The sequence below is a fragment of the Bos indicus x Bos taurus genome, chromosome 19, assembly GCF_003369695.1.
Source record: "Bos indicus x Bos taurus breed Angus x Brahman F1 hybrid chromosome 19, Bos_hybrid_MaternalHap_v2.0, whole genome shotgun sequence".
Taxonomy (NCBI): Eukaryota; Metazoa; Chordata; class Mammalia; order Artiodactyla; family Bovidae; genus Bos; species Bos indicus x Bos taurus.
The window spans coordinates 28,354,367-28,377,092 of NC_040094.1; the positions used below are offsets into that span (position 1 = coordinate 28,354,367).

The 22,726-nt window shown below is 50.0% G+C and overlaps 3 protein-coding genes across 11 annotated transcripts; 1 reads left to right on the forward strand and 2 right to left on the reverse strand.

Moving 5' to 3' along the window:
* Nucleotides 1-852: 852 nt before the first annotated feature.
* Nucleotides 853-4,275, forward strand: MPDU1 (mannose-P-dolichol utilization defect 1). 4 transcript variants are annotated; one of them, XM_027518509.1, is made up of 7 exons: nucleotides 853-982; nucleotides 2,119-2,184; nucleotides 2,373-2,505; nucleotides 2,842-2,927; nucleotides 3,046-3,164; nucleotides 3,324-3,434; nucleotides 3,568-4,275. In XM_027518509.1, exons 1-7 carry the CDS (start codon nucleotides 880-882, stop codon nucleotides 3,688-3,690), a joined length of 741 nt encoding a protein of 246 aa, XP_027374310.1. In that variant the 5' UTR covers nucleotides 853-879; the 3' UTR covers nucleotides 3,691-4,275. The 4 variants fall into 4 exon arrangements, with proteins under 4 accessions (XP_027374310.1, XP_027374309.1, XP_027374311.1 ...); XM_027518511.1 differs by having other exon boundaries at nucleotides 859-982; nucleotides 2,294-2,505; XM_027518508.1 differs by lacking the exon at nucleotides 2,842-2,927 and having other exon boundaries at nucleotides 854-982.
* On the reverse strand, nucleotides 4,271-6,084 carry SOX15 (SRY-box 15). The gene is made up of 2 exons (XM_027518512.1): nucleotides 5,314-6,084; nucleotides 4,271-4,660 (listed from the first exon to the last, which is right to left on the reverse strand). The coding sequence occupies exons 1-2, from the start codon at nucleotides 5,844-5,846 to the stop codon at nucleotides 4,492-4,494; spliced, it is 702 nt and encodes a 233-aa protein (XP_027374313.1). The 5' UTR covers nucleotides 5,847-6,084; the 3' UTR covers nucleotides 4,271-4,491.
* Nucleotides 6,077-20,962, reverse strand: FXR2 (FMR1 autosomal homolog 2). 6 transcript variants are annotated; one of them, XM_027518502.1, is made up of 17 exons: nucleotides 20,489-20,962; nucleotides 14,782-14,834; nucleotides 14,345-14,438; nucleotides 13,875-13,946; nucleotides 13,611-13,759; nucleotides 13,281-13,374; nucleotides 12,699-12,815; nucleotides 11,171-11,341; nucleotides 10,815-10,893; nucleotides 10,385-10,494; nucleotides 10,069-10,155; nucleotides 9,535-9,781; nucleotides 9,156-9,353; nucleotides 8,868-9,068; nucleotides 8,677-8,772; nucleotides 8,433-8,533; nucleotides 6,077-7,346 (listed from the first exon to the last, which is right to left on the reverse strand). In XM_027518502.1, the coding sequence occupies exons 1-17, from the start codon at nucleotides 20,567-20,569 to the stop codon at nucleotides 7,341-7,343; spliced, it is 1,956 nt and encodes a 651-aa protein (XP_027374303.1). In that variant the 5' UTR covers nucleotides 20,570-20,962; the 3' UTR covers nucleotides 6,077-7,340. The 6 variants fall into 6 exon arrangements, with proteins under 6 accessions (XP_027374303.1, XP_027374299.1, XP_027374298.1 ...); XM_027518498.1 differs by lacking the exon at nucleotides 6,077-7,346 and adding an exon at nucleotides 7,400-8,101 and having other exon boundaries at nucleotides 8,677-8,769; XM_027518497.1 differs by lacking the exon at nucleotides 6,077-7,346 and adding an exon at nucleotides 7,400-8,101 and having other exon boundaries at nucleotides 20,489-20,958.
* Nucleotides 20,963-22,726: the final 1,764 nt, after the last annotated feature.

Sequence of the window (22,726 nt, forward strand, 5' to 3'; positions counted from 1 at the left end):
CATCTCCACCAAGACTTAGTGTCCGGGCACTGGGTGCCAGAAGGCATCGCTACTGCTGGGTAGTCTTGAGATGTCCCTAGGCGAGATGCTAGGGCGCCCCCATCTGGCCCAAATCCTGGCTAAGCACGTGGTGATAGGAGGCCGAGAAAGGGGCCATGGCCCAGAGGTGGCGCCCTCGGGCCAGTGAGGTGAGAGGGAACCCCGGGGCCTTCGTTTCACAGAAGCAGCCAGGACTGGGCCCATATGGGAGCTAGGGACGCTGCCATCTCCGGAAACCGGGCTCTCCTTCCCCACCACCCCTTCCTCTGTTTCACTGTCCTGGCCCAGCGCACCCATTTGCCAAGGCCTCGGCGAACCTGAGGGAGAAGCATGGGCCTTGCGCCTAAGGTGAGCGGCCTGGCTCACACTGTCTCGCTCCCATCGGCGCCATGTCCTCTGGAGACATCGAGAGTACAGGAGGCGGAAAGCTACACCGCCCACACCCAACGCCATTTTGGAGACTCACGCCCCTTCTCTCTCAACTTCGAACAATGTAGTAAGCTGGAAGAAGACAAGATGGCGCCGAGCAGGAGGAGCGCAGAAAGGAAGGATGAATCTTACTGCGTAAACAAAGGCTCGAAAAATGAAACTGCGCAGGCGTACAGCTTTGGCACGCTTTAAAAATTCGAGCAGCAGGGAGGGAGCGCTCCAAAAACGTGGTTTCCAGGCGAGACCTATTTTACGTTAACGAAGGTGGGATGGCGTAAGGAAGAGCTGGGGCGGGAGGCGGGGCGCGGTCCTGCTTAGTGGCGGGAAGGCGGGAGGCGGAGCGCTCGGAGCGCGCGTGCGCACCGTCAGTCAATGGCGGTTTGAGGGATTGGCGGAAGTTAGCTTTGCAATATGGCGGCCGAGGTAGACGGGCCACTTAAACGGGTGCTGGTGCCGCTTCTTTTACCTGAGAAATGCTACGACCAAATTTTCGTCCAGTGGGACTTGCTTCATGGTAAGTTTTATTTGGCATCGGGTCACAGTTTTGCGCCAGCGCTCTCCGGCCGTAAAGGGGCCATGAGTGCGGACTAAGTGACGGCGCTGACTATTGCCACAGCATTCTGGGCGGAAGTCGTGTCTGAAAGGGGCGGAAGTGTCTCGGGCTCCGTAGAATTATGTCTCCATATTTGGGCGAGAGGGGAAGTCGCCAGGTTCGGAGTACTTTGCTTTAGCGACCGATGAAAGACGGAAAGACTCAAATTTTACAAAACACAGTTTAAGATCTGATTAGATCGTTCTAACATCTAATAGATCTGTACACCTTCAGGAGCAATGCTACAAATGATTCAAAGCCTCTTATGAATCAAGGCCTTCTGTGGCACCCCCAAGGCTCCTGCCATCCTAATGGCTTTGCTCCCAGCCTCCACGTTTGCTCACGGTGTAATTTTGGACTTAATGTGTCTGGCTTCCTTTTTCTATCTACTAGGCAACGGCACAGCCAAAACCCGCCTCTGACATCAGACCTTTAGGGAAGCCTTCACAGTCCACCCCCTTCAGTTTTTTGGTACCCCTCTGTTCTCCCGGGACAGTGCTTTTTTTAGCTGCGTTCATGACCCATGATAGTCAGACTACCACTGGGGCAAACACTTTGGGGGTGGACTTCCAGGCTAGAGAAGATGTTGGTAGCTAGAACATAAAAGCGGGCCGCGAAAGTTCCTGAGTAGGGGCCAGGGACAGTGTTCGAGAATGAGCGATATAAAGGAAACCTATTCTTGGAGAGAAAAGACGTGTGGATTGCCTACTTGCTCACAGGCGGGGAATAAAGGATCAGAGGACTCTTGGGCCTTGTTCAGCTCTACACAAGGAAGCAGTGGAGAGCCTTGGAAGTCAGATGAAGGAATTTAGGTGTGATGGGCAGGGAACGGAAGAGTGGGTCAGAGGAAAGAAAAGGTAAAAGCTGTTTTGCAGTCACCTTGTCTGAACGTGATATGATTTGGAGTAGGAAGAACTAGGCCTTTTTCACCTGCCTTCAGACCACCCAAGATTTCCTTTTGTGGGTATGTCAAGATCTTAAAGCACTTAAAGCCTTTAGGCCTGCAAGTCCTGGCCTGGGTTCCAGAAGTCTCATCTCTGCTTAATTTCTCTTCTTAGTTCCCTGCCTCAAGATTCTTCTCAGCAAAGGCCTGGGACTGGGCATTGTGGCTGGCTCACTTCTGGGTATGTTTCTTATCATCTTCAATTCCTGCTGCTGGGAGGTGGGTAGAGTGCTGAGATACCATAAACTGAATGGGTTCCTTAACTAGAAGTGGGGTTAACATGCCTCCAGGTCTGCTCTGTGGCTGTTCTGCTGTGCACCCAAGGGATGTCAGCTCCTCAGCCCTGCTCTTCTCATCGTCTTTTCCCAGTAAAACTACCCCAAGTGTTTAAAATACTGGGAGCCAAGAGTGCCGAAGGATTGAGTCTTCAGTCGGTAATGCTAGAGCTAGTGGCATTGACTGGGACCATGGTCTACAGCATCACCAATAACTTTCCCTTCAGGTAAGGGGCCCTGCCCTTTATCTCCAAGGGTAAATGCTCACAACTCTAGTAGGGGTTAGAGGGAGGAGGTAAAAGGGCAGGAAGACTTAAACCTTTCTGGAACTCTAGTCATCATCTATGGTGATGATGAGAGGAGGCGAGCAACCCAAGAACACCCAGTTTCCAATCCTGAATCAACTGCATGGGGGCTGCCGGGAGGCAGGAGGTAAGGGACCAGTAGGGCTGTGGCGGATAGGGAATAATCAGAGAATTGTGTCCCCAAGATGGACAGGCTCTGGAGGCTTTCCCTGCCTCTTCCAGGCCCGTCTTTCTTCCTTCCAACTCTTGACTCTGCAGCTCTTGGGGTGAAGCCCTGTTCCTGATGCTCCAGACAATCACCATTGCCTTCTTGGTCCTGCACTACAGAGGACAGACTGTGAAAGGTGCTGAGGATAGACCCATGAGCTGGCTGCCAGCTCTCAGGAACCTTGCTGGGAAGGCAGGCTTGGGGAAGCCAGGGGACTCAGAAGTTGACACGAACTCCTTATTTCCGTCTCCCAGGTGTTGCTTTCCTAGTGTGCTACGCCTTGGTCCTTCTGGTGCTGCTTTCACCACTGACGCCCCAGGCTGTAGTCACCCTGCTCCAGGCCTCCAACATGCCTTCAGTGGTGGTGGGAAGGGTGGGTGCTGGGAACAAGGAAGAGGATGTTGGGAAGGGGGGTGGGTAAAGAGTAGAGGAGAAACCCAAAGTTTGCAGGGGGTGGGACTGAGAGAAATGACATGGGAACATGGAATGAGTTCAGATGACAGAACAAAGGGTGTCTCAACTCTTCCCTTAGCTGCTCCAGGCAGCCACCAACTACCGCAATGGGCACACGGGCCAGCTCTCAGCCATCACAGTGTTTCTGCTCTTTGGAGGGTCCCTGGCCCGAATCTTCACCTCCATTCAGGTGAGTGCACCTCCTCCCCTCTAGAGGGCACCATAACTTCACCTTACCTCTCCCTGCCGGAGGACTTCAGGCTGCCTCTTCTGGAACCCTTTCTCACTATGCTTAAGTGACCCTAGCTGTGTCTCTCACCCAGGAAACTGGAGATCCCCTCATGGCTGGAACCTTTGTAGTCTCTTCTCTCTGCAACGGCCTCATCGCTGCCCAGGTCCTCTTCTACTGGAATGCCAAGGCTCCCCACAAGAAGAAAAAGCAGTAGAGTTGAATGGGCTCCTTGAGTACATTCCATGTTTGCATTCATCCACCCAACCTTGGGGTCCTTCCCGTCTGGATCAGTTTGCTGCTGTCTTTTAACCATTCCCCGTCTTCTGCAATTGCAACTTTGATTGGCCCAGATCCTTAGGATGGGTTAGAAATTTTCAGGCTGACATTTTAACATTGTGTGCTGTCCTGTGTATATGCTCTGGAGACATTTAAACATTTGGCTGAAATTTTCTTTTAGCAGAAGTTTCTAGCTAGTTAATATATTCTGGGCAAAAGTCTTACCTGTCTTCCCCATTTCCCCACTTTCCTTCTGACCCTGAAGGACAGAGCCTGGACAGTGCAAGGGACCAGGTGCTTATGGTTTCCTTCCTCCCCCAGCCTGGCTCCTGGACCCCAGTGCTTGGGGGGGGGGGGGGGGTAGGGGGAAGGGGACAGAAGAATGACTCAGGCAGGGCCCCAGGGTGGGGTGAGGAGGTTCCTGCTCTGGCAGGTCCAGGCGGAAGGGAGTGGAGACTGCTGGTTCCTGCTACAGTAAAGGGGAACAGAGATGGAACAATAAAGACTCAGAGACATGGTTTAATTGTACAAAACTGTATTCAGCCTACCAAAAAAAAAAAAAACTGTGGGTGTTGTTCCCCCTAGCTTTCTGGGGTTTGAGGAGTACTGCTCATCTCTGAACGGTGGTCCAACACAGTTCTAAAGAATTTGCAGCCTGGGAGTGGGGGTGGTGGTGTTCTGGGTAGAAACATAGAAAAGGAGACTGGAAACCTTTCTGGGCGGTCCACGTCTGTGAGGGTTAGAGGTGGGTTAGGGGCAAGGGGGTCCCTGAGAGGGGTGGGTTGTACAGAGGGGGAGAGCCTGGGGGTGGGTAGGGGCTGTAAGCAGTGAGTAGCTCCCCCTGGAGCCTTGGGTTACTCTGAGGGAGAGAGCACGGCGAGGGGCCCTCCGGTTTACAGTGGGAAGAGCTGCAAAGAGAAACACTATGGTTAGAAGGCATTTGCTCCCTGGATTGGAGGTGCCAAGTAGGGTCCCTGACTCGTATGTGGGGGTAGTTCTGACCAATTCTGCACAGACGGGTGGAATTAATCAGCCACCCATCCATCCCTGGCTATCTGGACCCCCCAGAGTACCAATGGTAGGGAAGGGAACCCCATGATGGCTTAGAGCTGCACCACCACCACAACCATGTCAGGGCACGCTCAAGTGCGAGCTTGCGTGCTGCGCGCCTGTTTTTCTCTTTTGGGGCGGCAGGCCAGGAAGGGGTAGAGTTGGGCTTGGCCTGTCCTTGCCCCGGGGCTGGGAGAGGAAGCCGGGTCACACGAGGGCCAGAGCGGGGGCCGGGGCGGGGGGAAGGATGGGAAACTCAAGTAACTAGAACAGAGTCACATCCAGGTTGCTGCTCTTGCGGTGTCACCACCAACAGACTCTGATGGAAGAAAGACCCTGGCTCCCCTGAAGTCTCCCACCCTTCATCGGGCACCCTCCAAATTCCTCCATGAAGTGTCCCCTACTTGGGTGGGCTCAGGACCCCTGCCAGCCAGGCTCTCTGGTATCTGCCCCCACCCAGACTCTAGGACAGGGGCACAAGTTTCTGTCATCCTGTTCCTCGGGTACTCACCCATAACTGCCAGGAAGGTAGGCTGTCGAGTAGTTGGGGGGCTGGTACCCAAAGCCTCTGCTCCCCTGGTTGGCTGCATATCCAGGCCCCCAGACTGGCCCGCCGCCAGCCACGCCGCCGCTTCCCTGGCTGAAGTGGGGCGACCCGGCGCCCGCGCTCTTGCTCTTGCGCCGGGGCCTGTACTTGTAGTCGGGGTAGTCGCGCAGGTGTCGGGCCCGGAGCCGCTTAGCCTCCTCCACAAAGGGCCGCTTCTCATCCTCACCCAGCAGCTTCCACTGCGCGCCCAGGCGCTTGGAGATCTCCGAGTTGTGCATCTTCGGGTTCTGCTGCGCCATCTGGCGGCGCTGGGCGGAGCTCCACACCATGAACGCGTTCATGGGCCGTTTGACCTTCTCCAAGGGAAGCCCCCTGGAGACAACTGGGCTCCCGGCGCCCTCCCGCTCCTGGGGGCCCGAGGACGAGGAGGTAGGGGCCGTCGGAGTGGGAGGGTCCAGGTTCCAGGCCTGGTCGTGTGAGGAACCCGGTACCGCCATGGGGGTGCCGAAGGGAAGCCTTCAGAGAGCGTTTCTACACGCCCTCTCCTCCGAAGTGAAACGTTGATCCCCAAACCCGGTATCCTAAGTGTCTTTCTAATCCGGAGTCGTTACAGAGAAACTCGTGTCCTTTATAAACCGTCCCAAATTCAGAGTCCTTATAATGGAGCCCGTACTTCCAACCAATCCGGCACTTCTGGGGAGTCCAGCGCAAAAACCGCTGCCTGGTACCCGCTCCTGTACAGGTTGGGCTCTTTCCTTGTGGCTGCGAGGTTCCCGGCGACCCAGTCTGGCGCCCCCTGCCCGCTGCCCGCTGCCCGCCAAGGGCCCGGCTTCGGTGAAGGCGGTAAACCTCTGCGATCGGGGGTCCCGCAGCTGCCAGGCAGCGTAGCCCAGGTGCCACGGCCCTCTCTCACCAGGTCTCAGCGTCTGTGGCTGGTGGGTGGGCCAGGCTGGGTAACAGCTTTTAACGACTGGCTCCTCCCCACTCCCTCCCAACCGACCGCGCCTCCTTAAGGGCGCCAACATCCCCCTCCCTTAGGCCAACCCAGGTGTCCCGTTCTTCCCAGCCCCCCACTCTCCCCCCAGGGGACCACACCCCCTCTCCACCCAAGACCTAGAAGTCAAGCCTTCCAGCCCCAATAGCCTAAACATCTACTCCTCCCTTCTTAAGCACAGCGATTTAAAATCAATATCTTTGCACAATGGGATCAAGTAGAGGGGGATCAAGAGCCCTCAGGGTCAGAGTTGTGCTGGGAAGAAGGTGGGAACACCCAACGCACTAACCCAAACCTTTTTCTGGTGCCTACAACTCCTCAAGCCCCTGACCAGCCCGGGGGCAGAAAAGTCAGGAGGCAGGCAGGCAGGCAGGCCATTTTTGTTTCCTGAGTCATCCCAGCAGGTGCTCGGGTGGTGATACAACCCCTTGCCAGGTGAGAAAATTTAAACCCTCACTACTGTAGCCCCCAAACCTAGGTTTCTCCACATGTTTTCTCTCTAAACCTCAGAGTTCGGAGGCAGGGCACAAGGAAGCCCAGGAAGAACCAAGGCTGAGATCAGTGATATGGATGCTGGAGAGGAAGCCTGGATCCAGAGCAGAGTACCAGCAGGAATGAGGGCTTGACACCTAGGTTCCAGGGGGCTGTCTTGAGGGAACCCTGCTCCCCACGCTCCCCAAGGCCCAGCCCAAGCCCCAGGCCTCGGGTAATCGGATTAAGCAGCCTGCCTTGGCTCTCAGCTCTTAGCAGGAACAGCTCCAGCTCTGAGCAGCCCTACCTAGCCTGCTGTGACTCAGGGTATAGGAGTGGCCTAGCTCCCTCTACCAGCAAACCTGGGGGAGGGGAGAAGCAGCAAGGCACCAGCTGCTTTTCTCTAGACCAGGAGGGTACCTGGGCCTGGGGAATTCAGGAATGTCAGAAATTCCTAGACGTAGACCATCTCTGGAATGCTAGAGAAGCCAGCTGTGGTGACACAGGAAACAAGGGCCAGGGCAGGTCACTCCTATAGAAACAGATGGACCAAACTGGGCACAAGGAAGGTACAGGAACCGGAGAGCCATTTGGATTTTTTTTATTCTCTTTTTAAATACTGTACAGTGAAAAATAAATACGCCTTCTCATCCACCAGACAAGGTTGGTCTCCCCCTCCCCTGGGGGACCTTGTCACCCCCCTTCATACACACCCCTGGTTCTACTCCAAAACCTTCCCCATGCCTCCCACCCACTTATACCCTTACTATCCCCGTCTTCCACAGTGATGAGGCCCCAGAAATGGGGGGTACAGGATGGGAGGAGGGATAGCAGGGGAGCCCCCCTGAACTGTCAAATCTGGGTGGGTCAAGGAGCACCCCGCACCAACAGGCGGAGAATGGGGGTGTTCAGAGAGAGATTGGGGCATTAGAGGATAAAGGCACATCCAGTCTGATGGGGAAGGAGAGAGGCTCCCCTCACCCTGGGGGAAGGGTGGACAAGAGGGAGGGGGTAGGACCCTGTTACACACCCCTCCACTAGCTCCTGGAGGCTGGGGGGGACCCAAGCTGCTGTGCCACCCCCCTCCCCCCTAGATAAGAGCAGCTCCAGCGCAGGTCAGTCGGGCCTGTGAGGGCCATTGGTGTTGGGCAGCAAGCGAGATGGAGAAGGGAGGGATGCGGGCTGGAGGGTTTATGAAACCCCATTCACCAAACTACCCAACTCCAGGGGGGCGGAGAGCTCCCCATTCTCTGAGGGGCCCTTAGGAAGCTTGCTGACAGAGTCACCCTGAAGGGAGAGTGGGAAAGAAAATGGAGAGGAATGAAAGGAGGTCAGTAGAAATTCAGGTAATGCTATTCCCTACCACCTAAGAGCTCCAGGCATCTGGTGGGACCCAGGGGTTGGTTGCCAGTAGTCACTTTTACTGGGATCCAGAAAATATGAACCAAATGGCCCTTTCTCTTCTATACAAACTTTTCACTATTTTACATGCAGCCTAAACTCCAGCTGCATGTCTTCCTTGCAACTTCACAAGCGATTTCTTAGCGAGTTTTCATGTGCCCCCTACTCCAGAACAACACAAAAGGTAGTGGGGGTAAACTATGTCTTCCTTGCCTACCTTCTGCCCTGAAAGAGAATCCTCTGAAGGTTTAGTGCGTTCCAGGGGTGGCCGCTGGCGGCTCTGAGATTTTGCTCGGGAGATATAGTCAGCCACAGTCACTGGGGAAGACAGAGGATCAAGTTTCAGAAGGAACCCAGGTATCCAGCCCCTAGACCCTCACTGAACCCCTACCGCTAGTTTCCTCAGGATAGGAGGCATCCTGTTCTCTGAGGTAGTCTGCTGGAATCCAGTGTTAGCTCACCTGGCTGACGGTCTCCACTGATAGAGCCATCAGTCCGGTTACCACGGTTACGGCGGCGGCGGCTCCGATTACGACGCTGGGGTCTTGACTCATCTTCTGTGGAGCAGGGGAAAATGAGAACTGTGCATCAATCGCCCACCCCCTCAATTCTTTCCCAGCTGTAGCCTTTCACACCCTCACACACCCCTTACCCAGGCCATTCTCTGTCATGCCGGGCCCGTCGGATTCCAGGCCTCCGTCCATGACAGTCCTATCCTCATCTGTGCGGCGGCGGCGCGAGCGGCGGCGTCTGGCGCTTGCTGGGGGGGGTTCCCCCGGCTCTGAATCAACTGGGGGCTCTGGTTCGGATGTGTCCAGTAGGCTGTAGGGATTACTGTCTGGGTCTTTCAGCACTGGTTGGAGGAAGAAGGAGTTGGGAGTCAGGTGTCCACCATCTTTCTTTTTGGCCCACATTCATGAGCCCAGCTGTCTGCTTCTACCTGAGCTAATCGATGAAGAGTTGTATCTTGAGGTGGGCCGGGGGGCAGGTGGGGGTCCCCTACCCCGGCCTCCTATAGGACGCCTCCGGCTTTCTTCCCCCCGGGTCGGGGGATCCCGGTCGCCAGGCCCAGCTCGGGGGGGCTCCTCCCTCTTCTCTGACTCCGTCTCAGAAGCTGTGGATAGGTCTGAGTTGGGGCCTGAAGAACATAGTGGCGTTCAAACAGGGTCCCTCACCCTATCCCAGGATCCATCCCCACCCCCAAGCTGGAAAATTCTCCCTCACTCCTTAGTCCCTTAGCCAATCACTTCATCTTCTCAATCACCCTTTCCTCAAGCTTCCACCCAGGCCTCTGACTCCCACAGCCCACCACTGCTCACCCCCTACTCGCATAGCTGTCTCACCATAGGCAGGACCGCCTGTCCTCCGGCCCCGGCCCCGGCCCCCATAGCTGCCCCCATAGGTTCGTGTGGTATGAAGGGAAGAGGAGGAGCTCTCATCAGTGGTATATCCAGCCTTGTCACTGCTGCCGCTGCCCCGCCCACTTCCAGGAGGCCGAAAGCCCAGCCCAATCTGCCGAAGCTGCTCATCAATCTGCAGCCTCTCCAAGCGGAGCTGCTCCACCTCCTGGTTGGGTAGAAGATGGAGAAAAACAAGGAAGAAGTGTAAGATCAGTAGTCTCTCTTCACACTTCTCTGCCCCAACTGTCCGTAGGGACCTGAACTCTCAGGAACACAAGGCTTAAAACAGGGAAAATGATGGGTTCCAACTCCACAGCCCCAATTTTCCACCTAACAGTTTCTGTTCTACTCAGAGACACAAACTGGAAACCACCACTTTTAACTCCATCCAGCATGCTCCTCAGACCCCTGTACACGTGGGTTTTTCCTCTCCCAGGCTCCTGGCTTGGGTACCTGCAGGTAGGAGAGGTGATATTCCAGCAGAGCCTGAGCATTGCTGATGTTTTCTCGGGTGCCAACAAATATGAAAGGAACCATGCCCTGGAGAGCAAAGGACACAGGGATTAGAAACAGACTCAAATCAAGTATTAAGTCCACCTTGTCTTCTAGAGAAGCCTACACAAAAAGGATCTTTCTGGGCTCTCCATCTACTAGGAAAAACCAAAGTTCCCATGAACCATCCCCTAGAAATCCCAGCCCTCAAGAGAATGGCTTGGAGAACAATCACATCTACTCTGGAAACCAATCTCTAGGTGTAGTTGCCCCATACCTCTTCCCTGGGGTTCTTCTTATCATTATCACCTTCAACTCGAACCCTCACCACACCAGATTTATCCACAATCTCCTGGATCACTTTCCCATTCTTTCCAATCACTTTGCCTGAATAGGTAAAGGAGGAGTTAGGCTTTTTTTTTTTAAAGGAAAGAAAAAAGAGCAAAAACAGACAAGTTTTCCAGCTTGTATAAAAGAATTCTGTTTAATGAATCTCCTGCTTCTAGGCTTCTAGTGTGTTTTCACAGGACAGAACACCACAATCCCTAGAAATCAGTTCTCCCATTTTTGTCACTCCAACTACAGACTGTTTGGTCTGTCCTCGTGAAAAGAAGTTCACCGGGAGGTGCGAAGCCAGAATCATTTTAGAGCATCTCACATCTGGCCCCCAACATGTTCTCTTATATACATACACAACCCTAACTCACCAACCAGGTTCCTGGGCACTTGCACGGAGTCCTCAGAAAACTCAAGATAGCTCCGGGCCTGTCGGCATGCTTCAGGAGTCTAAGAGAAGAATGGGGAGTTATTAATAAAACAGAGGACCTGGATCTCAAACAGTGATCTTCCTGCCACTCTCTGTCTTTGGGAAAATGTGCTGCCGCCAAAGTCTGGGAGGGAGGAAGCAACTATACTCCAGTTAAAGAAAAAAAAAAAAAAGGTTATGCACATTATTAAAAAAAAAGGGGGGGTAGTGAAGTGAATACGACAGGCTTCCTTTCTATTTCACACACTCTTCTTTCTATCCCCGCAGGGACTTAGATGACAGGTATCTTTTGCTGACCTCCCCATAGATTCGGAAAGTGCAGGTCTCTTCACCCAATTCAATGGCAGTCACCCCAGGTACTTTTCGGGCCTGCTGGATGTTGGCACCATGAGTCCCAATTGCTAGTCCCATCAGGTCCTCTCGCACTGTGAACTCCTCTTGGAAAGCTGCCGCTAGCTGCTTACTTGTCTGAAAGAAAAAAAGACACTGACCTATAGGAATCATGGTAAAATTTCAGACATCTGTCCTGGGAATCTGACGCTTTGCATAACTTCAATAAGAAAAGACTGTGAAAGAAAGCCAGAACTATCTGGAAGTCCACTGACCACCAGGACCTGTGTGGAGAATTTAGGAATGCTTCATTCCATTCCTACCTTCTCAGTACCAATGGCTTGGTGGGCAGGGGAGGTAATGATGGCAGGGTTTGGGCCAGGAGCCATCAAAGTTCTGGATTTGGCTCCAACACTATCTGGTTGTATAATCCCAAACACAACATACTCTCTGTGCCTCTGTTGTTATCCACTAAATGATTACACCTGACCTCTGTTCCATTATCCACTAAATGATTACACTTGACCTGCACCATTCCCAGACTAACAAGAGGATTAAATAAGACTGGTGTTTAGAAAGGACTTTTCACATGGTAAATGCAAGTGTAAGGAATATTTACCTTATCCAAAACAATACAAATTCCCAAAATAAAACCCAACAAGTTGAGGAGAAAGCAAGAGGTTAAGAAAAGCATAAAAAGAGGCTATGACACACCATGCTACCACTTCGTTTCTCAACCAGTCCTCAGAGGGAGGCATGAGTACAAGGGCAGGCAAAGGGAATGGCTCTGGCAGCACCCTGAGGAGCATCCCTGGAGAAGTACAGAGTACCATGGGCCAGAATTTGCACAGGCTCCCATAAAGATCACTTGAATAAAAGGAAATGGATGTTCAAATAACACATACACATGTGCACCTCATTTAGGACAGTATAATTCCTAAGGGAATCTGACCATCATAAGATGTCAGAATTCAAAAAGACCTTGTATAAACACTCTCCTTCAACTACCTCATTGTCACAGATAAGGAAGAGAAAACTCACTGGAATCAAATTATTTGCCAAAGGTCAATTATTTGACGAAGCAAGCCAGGATTGATTCCAAGACCAGGGATCTTTTCCAGTGTACAAATGGCTCTCACAAAGTGGTTTGGTTCTCAGAGGTAATTTGGGGGCACCCAGTGGAGGTAAGACCCACACCCTCTTCCACTTTTAGACAGACTTGTTCTGATTCATCTGTCTTATGCATTGTGCTTTCAAGTAAAATTTCACTTGGTCACAGGGTCCGGTAGCTTTAAAAAAAAAAAAAAAACCTTCACACTAAAAACATGATGGAGCTCTGCCATCCGGAGGAATTTGAGATGAAATAGCAGACCGAGGTTTAATGGCCCAGAAAGACCTTAACCTCTGTTCTATAAACATAACAGTATGAGTGGAGGATGAGGTGGGAGGAAGACAGCAATACCATTCAGCAGTAAAAAGTGGAGCCCAAACTTACCTCGAGGTGCTTGGTAGCTTCTTCATTGCGCGACATGAGCAGCAGTTTGGTGCGCAGGCTTCGAAAATGCATATCACCCAGCAGGGATGCTCGCTTCACAGGGGCTTCCGTGGTTGACTGGAAAGAAACCAACAAAAAAGTCACTAAAAACTGCCTATGTTTTAGAGGAGAGTTAGGAACTGGGAATCAGGACACCTGAATCTCTGGAAAAGGGCAGGAGTTTAAGAAACAAATTTGAGGAAGAGAAAATCATTGTTGGTCTCACAAGGGCCTACTATCTGGGTGCCTATGGGAACTGATTTTACGTGGCAAGCACAAGTGAGATTCATACTGTTCCTGAGAGTCCAAATATGCAAGAAGGGTCCTTGACCCAAACTGCAATATGATGGTCAGGTTGAAAAAAAATTAAGGTCATACATGAGAAAGACTAAGGAATGGTAGGGCTAACCTGGGTCCACAGGAGTCAGGAGCAATAAAGTCCTCTCTGACAAATAAATATAAGCACACTTTAGCTCTTCCCTTCTTGCAAAAGAGTTAAAAGGGGAGAAGGGCTTAGGTGAAGTTCAGGCAAAATAAACTCACCAGGATGAAGAGCTCACTATTTGTGATGTTGAGAAAGATGCAGTTTGCTCCCAACGCTTTCTTGAACTCTTTATGGACGTTTTCATTGGAGCAGCTGCAGAGAAAAGAGAACAGTGCTCAGTGGGCAGAGTATAGAGTATAGCTGAACATTCAGGGGAGAGAGGGGGACTGCAGTTAAAGAACAGAGATGAGGAAACAGAACTGGGAGCAGAGAGGACTCTAGAGGGCCAAGGGAACACAAAACACACTGCGAGCAGGGCCTGGGAGAAACGTGTGCAGAGATGAGGACCATAAAGGGGGTCCCCCACACCCAACATCCCAAACACTCACGCCTCTCTCAGATCCTCAGGCACAGCCATGGTAACCTTGAAGAAGCTGCCTTTGGTTGCAAGGGGATTGGGATTAACTGGCCGAAGCCGTTCCAGGGTGACAATCTCATTGTAAGTGGCATCGCAGGCAGCATATTCAATAACATAGAACTGGCAGAAGGAAAGAAAGAAGAAGGTGTGGATAACATGAGCTTCTATCTCCCACCTTTCTCTGACAAAAATGTTTCAGCAGTTCCCCCAAAGACCTTGACAATCAGTCACTCACATCTCCCTTCATCATCCGCACCCGGGCCAGCCACCAGCCACAAGGCTCTTGCTCATTGGCTCGAGAATAAACCTGAAGAGAAGTTGAAAATAAAAGAGATCTTGAGGCCCATCTAAAACCATCAAGAATAGAATGAGCATTAAGACACTTGGGAGGCATCCTAGACCAAGATGAAGGAAATTAGAGGAAGGAGCTGCTAGTTAAAATCAGAGGACACTGGAGTTCAGATGCTGTTATCGTAAATGGAAGAAAAGTGGATCCCCTGAAACTGGGAAGCTCCCTAAAGGCTTGATTGATCACAATGGTGATGGACAGAAAACTGTTGCACTTCACTCCTCCACAGACTGCCTAGCTGGATGGAGGGAGAGTGAAACAAGCAGTAAGGAGCCTATGATACCTGTATCAGGGTAAGGGAGATGCAGAATCCTGGGAAAAGTGATGTTTAGAAAAGGTGGACTTCAGGCCCTTACCTCCACTTCATCCCCTTCTGTGATCTCCTTGTTATAGTCAGCTGGAGGTGGTAGCCGGACATCCCCAAAAGGAATCTGTCTCTCACTCTGCCAGCTGCAAGGGAAACAGTGACATGATAGCTATTCAGGCTACTGTGGTTGCCTGTTTCTTCAGAAAAAGGTAACTTCCTCCACTGGACATTTTCCACCTTCCCTGGTGATTAGAAGCTAAATTCCAGGCTCTGCTCCATACCAGTGTCTTCCATCTCTTGCTAGAACCTAAATACTGAGTCAAATGCCCCTACCAGCACCATTTCCTCTCCTAGGATCCATACAAGTCGCCCACCCAAACCCCTGGCTCTCGCCCACCTATTACATGCCTCATGGGACTCAGTCGCCCCTTCTCCACTCTCCTTCTAGGACCTAGTATGCTGGATTCTCTATTCCCAAGGTCTTACTTGTTTTCAAAGAAGATGGTGACAGAGTCTTCATGGACATCCTTCACAAAGCCCTAGAATGGATTTTAGAACCAAGTGAAAAGACAAAAAAAAAAAAAAGACAATTAACCACCACCTCAGCCATTAGAGGAACAGACACCTTTGCAGCATCTTATACTAAAGGTTGGGCTTCTCCGGTGGCTCAGTGGTAGAGAATCCGCCTGCCAAGCAGGAGATGTGGGTTCGATCCCTGGGTGGGGAAGATCCCCACAAGGAGGAAATGGCAACCCACTCCAATATTCTTGCTTGGAAAATGCCATGGACAGAGCCTGGGGGGCTACATACACTCCATGGGGTTGCAAACAGTTGGACCCAACTCAGCAACTAAACAACAAAACTAGGGTTTTTTTCTGGCCGCACCACACGGCCGGTGAAACAGTTCCCCGATCAAGGACTGAACCGAAAGCCATGGCAGTGAAAGCCCAAATCCTAACCACTAAGCCACAAGGAAATCCGCCCCCCTTTTTTTTTCTTTTGTAAAACTAGTTTTAGATGGGAACACATGCAATCTAAAAACCTGGCTAGGGAAAGCTGCACTGGGGAAAGAATACAAATGGTGAGGTAGCAAGAAAAGAAATAATACTGGCATGGACAGAGATGTTACAAAATCCAGAAATAAGATGAGACAGAAATTAAGTAGAAGTGGTCTCCTATGGCTCCCACAGGGGCCTCCCTATCTGTCTGCCTCCTGCTGTACTTAGCAGCTTGCCAGAGTTCAATTAAAATACCAACAACATTCAGCAAAGCTAAGAATATCCCATGAGACAGTGTGAAGCTGTCCTGGAACACCTAGAGGACATCAGGATCTGCCAAGAAAGGGTCTAGCTCCTAACCCAGCAAGAGACCTGAGCAAACTTGCTGCTTTGATGCCTAGGCCATACAAAAATAATCAGAACACTGGAGAAGTTCAAAATCCAAAAACAACCTACAGAAAGAAAAATTAGGATTTAAAAGACATGAGGGAATTCCCTGGTGGTCCAGTAGTTAGGACTTTCACAGCTGTGGACCAGGGTTCAATCCCTGGTAGGGAACTACAATCCTACAAGTCTTGTGGTACGGCCAAATAAATAAAGATGTAAGATTTTTTAATGCTAGACTATGACACTGCTAAGAATTTGAAAGGGTAATAAAATTTGTAGAAGACCCCAAACTTGAGATCTTGACAAGGAACAGCAACAGGAATGACTGAATAGCTGGACTACCTATTTTCTCTGTTGTTTTTTGGACCAAGGCAGTGAAAGGGCTAAGTCTAAACCGCTGGACCACCAAGGAATTTCCTACTTCCTATTTTCTCTGTCTTCACCGAGGAAGCCAAAGCTATGAGTTCAATCCTATGCTCCCAGTTTTCCTACCTTTTCTATTTTTCAAATACTCAAAATTAGGGATTGCTAATTTTGATAAAGTCCAATTTATCAATTTGCTCTTTTGGTTTCATATCTAAGAAATCTTCACCTAATCCAAGACCACAGAAGTTTTCTCCTATGTCCTTGTCTAGAAGTTCTATGGTTTTTATTTTACATTTAGGTCTATGATCCATTTTGAGTTAAATTTTTTAATATGGTGCCAGATATGATTAAAGTTCATTTTTAACGTATGGATATGCAGTTCTTTAAATACCATTTGTTGAAAGACTGTATTTTTTCCAGTAACTGCCTTTGCATGTCTGTCAAAAATCAGAAAATTCAAACTAATGTATAATGACAGAAAGCACGTTAGTGGAAGACTTTTGGGAATGACAGAAATTGTGGTGATGGTTCATTTTATATATATGTCAAAACTTAAATTGTATGCTTTCAATTTATATGCTTCATTGTATGTCAATTATGCCTCATTAAAGCTTTAAAAAAAATTAGGGGTTTCAAAAAGCATATATATATAAGAACTATTCCTAAGGTTTGCAGATAGGAACAAAACATGGGCTTAGGAGAGAAAACACCAAAAATGCACACCTGTGTCACTCCCACCTCAGGGAGAACTGTTCAATCATAAACACTTAATTCACTGTTCCTTCCTTAAATCTAAACCTAAAATTTCCCTCTTGATATGAGCCATCTTCCTCTTCTTTTGAGAAAGGATCTCATTATGGAGTCTTACTACTGCCCAGGACTCCTGGTCCTGCCTAGCCTTACATACCCATGCTTTAGCTTTCTCTGCCATTCCCTTCCTCCGAAACGTTTTTCCCACTCTTCATTCAGCTCCACCAATGCTCACTCTTCCTCTTCTCCACTCACAACTGACGCACTTTTACTTTTCACTGTTTGCCCAAGTTCCTCTTCTCTTTTGGGTTCTTCCCTTTAACTCCTCTCCCACCCCCCACCCCCCGCCACTTCTTTTTTCCTTAGCTCTTTTAAGTGTCCTCATCCCCTCCTCCCACAATAACTATTATATCTCTTCCCTCTCTTTTCTTCCTTTATAAGGGTCTGTCTGGATTTCTCTAAAAATTTCATCCAGCCTCTGCAGCTGACTTTATCCAAAATGTCTATCTTTAAGCTTTAGAAACAGTTAATAAAGAAAAAGTTAGCTATTTTCAAAACATTTCTGGGATGAGATAAAACACTGTGGAAAAGACAGAAGAGAGTCACTTGCCTGCCTTTTTTGTGAAGAGATTCCCCACTCCTAGATATAATCATTCACAAAAAATGCACTTTTCCCTCACATTACTCAGCAGTTCAGCAAAACATCACTCATTCTTATACTTCTAAGGTCTTTTTTTGGTCAAAGATTCTCCAAAACAAGCTTTCTCCTCAATTCATATTCCAATTCACTCTCTGCTCCTTAATTCCACTCATATTATCCCAGTTTTTTCCTTCATAGATACCAGTGGTAGAAAGTGAGTTCCTCGTTCTGCTCAGTCCATGCTCACTGAGAAGATAAGCAAGGGAGGGCAAGAGCAGTTGAGTGAATCTCTAGAAGGCTACCTAGATTCAAAGGATGACTCAATTCAATAGTCATGGCAAATGGGCTTTGGCTTATAGGTGGATGCTGTATCCTTAACAAAGGAGTAGGTATTGGGATATCCAGGTAAGGTCTGGAAAGTTGGATGGCCGTGCCCTGGAAGATGAACAGGTATTTCACTTGGGAGAGTACACCTTAAGGAATGATGTACATTAAGTTCTGACAGAAAAGGAAGAGTTGATGGGATAGCTACAAGATAACTTCTGATATTTTCAGTTCTAGCCTGTAAGAAGAAAAACAACAGGACCCAATTCTGAGAGGGACGAAAGGAACCACCCCAGATTTATAGTTCTAGAAGCAATGTAAACACTCCTTGAACAACACTGAAGTCTGCTGAGTCATGAATATTAAATCAGCAGCAAGGTCAGATTCGTTAAGCATATGGCACTGAAAGTTGAAGAAAGATTACTGAATTTAAGGATGTTTTTGTTATTCAAATGAGACAAGGAGCAGAAAATGCTAAAGTGGCCAAAATACAAACTCCATATTACCTGGCTTTTAGCTGAACCCCAAACTCTATTCTCTGATTCAAAGCATCCTATCTTTAACTCACTGAATCAAGTCTATCACTGCCATATAGCCCACAGGAGAAAAGGGAAAGATTCAGAGACAGACTTTCTACTGGACACTTATATGTGGAAAGGGAAACATGCCGCTTCCCAGCAGTCTCACACAGTTAATTCGAACTGGATACTGATCTTTCCCATGCTTCCTGGAATAAAAGCAAACATTATATCTTGATCTCAGACTCAATTTAAGACGCACTTTCTTGGGGCTGGGAAGGACCCTGATGAAGGACAGGATACTGTGGGAAATGAGGTTAAAATCTTATGAGAAAGGGTATTTCAACAAAGGTAATCCAAGCTTGAGGGGAAAGGATATAAGAGACAAATGTACTCTATCAGAATCAGAAAGGAACTAAGAGACTTTGCCAAAGAAAACAAATGCTATGGAGGCATGCTAGAGAAAAAAGTCCCATGAGTTAGGAAAGTATGTAGAAAAAGAATGAAAGAAGGGGTAAGTTGGGAGCTTCCTTCTTCCCTGTTAGCTGGGTCATGGGAATAGGTAGTTTTGGGGGATTATGCAGAAATACTAGGATAAAAAGCCACAGACTTAAATTGAGAAATTAAGACAGATGTGGGTACCCATAGACACTGAAGAATATAAAGAAATCTGGTGAGGGGAAGTCAGGCAGGAATGAATAGGCATTTAGAGTGGGTCAAAAATGACTACATTGAACTTATCAATTAAAGCTGGGGCAGAAACCTACTCCAAGGGCTAATGTGAGACCCTTTCCAGTTACAGCAAGATATGACTTCACATGGAAGGAGTTGGAAAAAGTCATTTCCCAGGTACGAAGGCGGAGAGGTCCACTATGGGAGGAAAGGCTTGAGGGGAAGTGGAGGAAAGGGGGCTCTTGTCCTCACAAATAATGGATGAGAAGGTAACTGTTCCTGCTCCTCAGGGCAAAATGAGAGAACAAGACAGGAAGCACGAAAGTCTCTGAGACAATCCCAGGCATAAAGTACAAAGCGGTTCAAAATAACAACATAACAACAGTGGCATAAAGAAAAATTCCTGAGAGGCAAGACTGGTCTCCCTCTAGCTTAATATAAATGAAGGGGGAAAAAAGTGTCCTAAAAAATAGATTCAGGGGACTTCCCTGGCAGTCCAGTGCGTAAGACTCTGCATTCCCAATGCAGGAGGCATGGGTTTGATCCCTGGTTGAGGAACTAAGATCCTGAATGCTGCACAGCCAAATAAATAAATATTAAAAATGTAAAGCCAGTCCTCTTCTCCTTAAAAAAAAAAAAAAGAATAAATAGACTATTGGGTTTCCGAATTGGGCAAGTTGACCAAAAGTCTTCTAGAAGTGGAAATCCTTAAGAAAAAAATAAAACTGAAGGAATCCTCATGATACCTCGTTTTAGATGGAGAGTACGAGTATGAAGCTTACACTCCTCAAAATGAAGAAACTATATGAATGATCTAAATGTATGAGGTCAAAGTGAGATGACAAATACAAAACCATCCTCCGGTGTAAGAGCAGACCAACTAGTCTTGGAAATAAAGGGGTGGGGTGAGAGAGACTTGTGAAAAGATGCCACCTTATGGCTAGGAGGCAACTAGACTGATACAGCCCAGAGTTCCTGAGGTCAAAGATACTAAATGTCATAAACAGCTTCTGACCGTTTCTCCTTGGGGTGGGAACAGAAATATAAGATGAAAGTGGAGTGAGTCTTCCAGAGCCAGTAGGCAGAGGCCTCTCCGAGGAAGATGAAAGGATCTAATATGGGACGGCCTTCCCAAGGGGGTAATAGGGCAGAATAAAGAGAATTCTCCATGTGCTTGGACTGTGGGGAAGAGGTGATTAAGATCCAAGGTATGCCTTCTATTAGGAGAGGAAAAGTCAACGAGACGCTGGGGTAAATGGGGTCTCTCCTGGGGGCTGCGGGGGCGCTGATCCAAGCACAATAATGCCCTGATGTTCATTCCCAGAGATGCGGGTAAAAGCAGGTGTAACAGAGGGGCCCAAAAATAAGAAGGGGTTAACTTCCAGAGGTCTCCCCCAAAGAGGACCGCGGGTGGGATCGTGGGTCCAAGGTTCTAAGGGTCAGGGCTAGCTCAGAACCTCGATCCCACCCCACTCTTCCCCGTTCTGGCTGGAGGGAGGGGGGTGAAGACCGCGTCCCTGGCCGGCGCGCCGCCTCACCTTGTAGAAGGCCCCGTTGGAGCCGCGCACCTCGACGGGCAGTCCCGGCTCCACATCCCCCCCCGAAGCCAGGCCGCCCATGGCGCCGCCACCGCCTCCGACTCCCCCGGCGGCGGCTGCAGCAGCGCTCTGAGTACGGGCCGGGCCAGGTCCCCGGCGTCTCCCCGGAGGAGGAGCTGGAGGGGGAGCCGCGGGGGGCGGGAGCCGGGCCGGCCCCACGGCGGCCCTGCCACAGCCAACGAGCAGGGGGCCGGGGCCGGGCCGCTCCCCGTCCGCCGCCGCCGCCTTGGTCTCCGCCACCGTGAGGAAAACGGCCGCCGCCGCCGCTGCCTTCGTCACCTCAGCTTCCGCCCGCCGCCGCCCCCGCTGCAGCCTCAGTCCCGGGACCCACTGCTGCCGCTGCCTCTACACGGCCTCCTCCTCCCTCTGCCGCCGCCGCCACCTACTGCGCAGACGCACCGGGCACCCGCCCGCCGCGCGCGGGCCCCGAGGGCCACGGCGCACGCGTCAAGGCTGGCGACCCAGCTCTCGCTGGCCAGCGCATCAGGGCTTCCACACTCCTCTTCCCTCTCTCACGCCCCCTCCTGGTCGCTGATTTACGCTTGCGCAGAACCAAACTGATTCCCTTTCTTCGCCACCCAACCATTCCACCGCCCCGTCTCTTCCTTTCCCCGCCCCACAACACAGAGAGCTAACCAATCATGGGGAGGGAGGGGCCGAGCTCACTCAATCGGATTGGGCTTCTGATGCTCCTTGGTCAGACCACACCCACTTCACCGCTGTGCGCTCCACCAGGCTTGGAGAAGTTAGGGACGGGCATGCGCCTGAATGATTGCTTGGTCACTTTCTCCACCTTTGTCTTTTTTGGTGCGCACGCTCCGGGGGAAAAAAAAAAGGAGGAGTCGAAAAGCAAAAATGGGCCTAGTGCGCGTGCGCTGGGCCTTACAGTCCACATGCCGATATGGACTCTTCAGTGTTTCTGTTTCTGCGCGTTAAGATTTAAATTAAGAGTCACCTTCTTGCCTTGAGAAGATTCTGATCCTGCATATGATGAAAGGTTAAAGAAAGATTTCAAGACACTACCGAAAGGCAAATGCAATTTGGCACAAGATTGATATCTAAATGCTGAGAGATTTCAAAATGGGAAAAATTGTTACTGAGAAAGGATAGTTGAGAGGAAACTTAGGGATTCATAAACTAAGTAAGAAATTTAAGTAGAAGTGAATAAAATAGCCAAGAAATTAGGATCCTGTGTGTGCAGCTAATCATTTAGCAAATATTTATTTGGCCCTCACTGTGTTCCAATTGGAGAAGGCAATGGCACCCCACTCCAGTACTCTTGCCTGGCAAATCCCATGGATGGAGGAGCCTGGTAGGCTGCAGTCCATGGGGTCGCTAAGAGTCGGACACGACTGAGCGACTTCCCTTTCACTTTTCACTTTTATGCATTGGAGAAGGAAATGGCAACCCACTCCAGTGTTGTTGCCTGGAGAATCCCAGGGACGGGGGAGCCTGGTGGGCTGCCGTCTATGGGGTCGCACAGAGTCAGACATGACTGAAGCGACTTAGCAGCAGCAGCAGCGGCGCTCTATAACAATCCCATCCCCAAAACTGGAGAAACACCTGTGAAGTTTGTCGCCCAGGGCATCGGCTCACTAAAATAGTGAGACCTACTCATAAGCTGCGGAGAAGGCGATGGCACCCCAATCCAGTACTCTTGCCTGGAAAATCCCATGGATGGAGGAGCCTGGTGGGCTGCAGTCCATGGGGTAGCTGGGAGTCGGACACGACTGGGCAACTTCACTTTCACTTTTCACTTTCATGCATTGGAGAAGGAAATGGCAACCCACTCCACTGTTCTTGCCTGGAGAATCCCAGGGACGAGGGAGCCTGGTGGGAGGCCGTCTATGGGGTCGTATGGAGTCGGATACGACTGAAGCGACTTAGCAGCAGCAGCAGCAGAAGCAGTGTTCCAATTACCCAAAACAAGAATTTTATAATATATTGGAAACAGCGCAGACAATCACATTTAAGTAAATAAAGAGATTAGAGTTCATCTGAAGATGTGTTAAAGATGAGGACTAAGATAGAGGGAATCCCAAAGACACAAACAATGGTCAGTTGCCCTTCAGCATGATAGGGAAAGACCACTGCAGGGGAGGTGATGCAAATTGAGATTTGAGGGATAAGTAGGCGTTTGCTAGAGGAAAAATGCAGTAAAAATATTTTTAAGAGAAC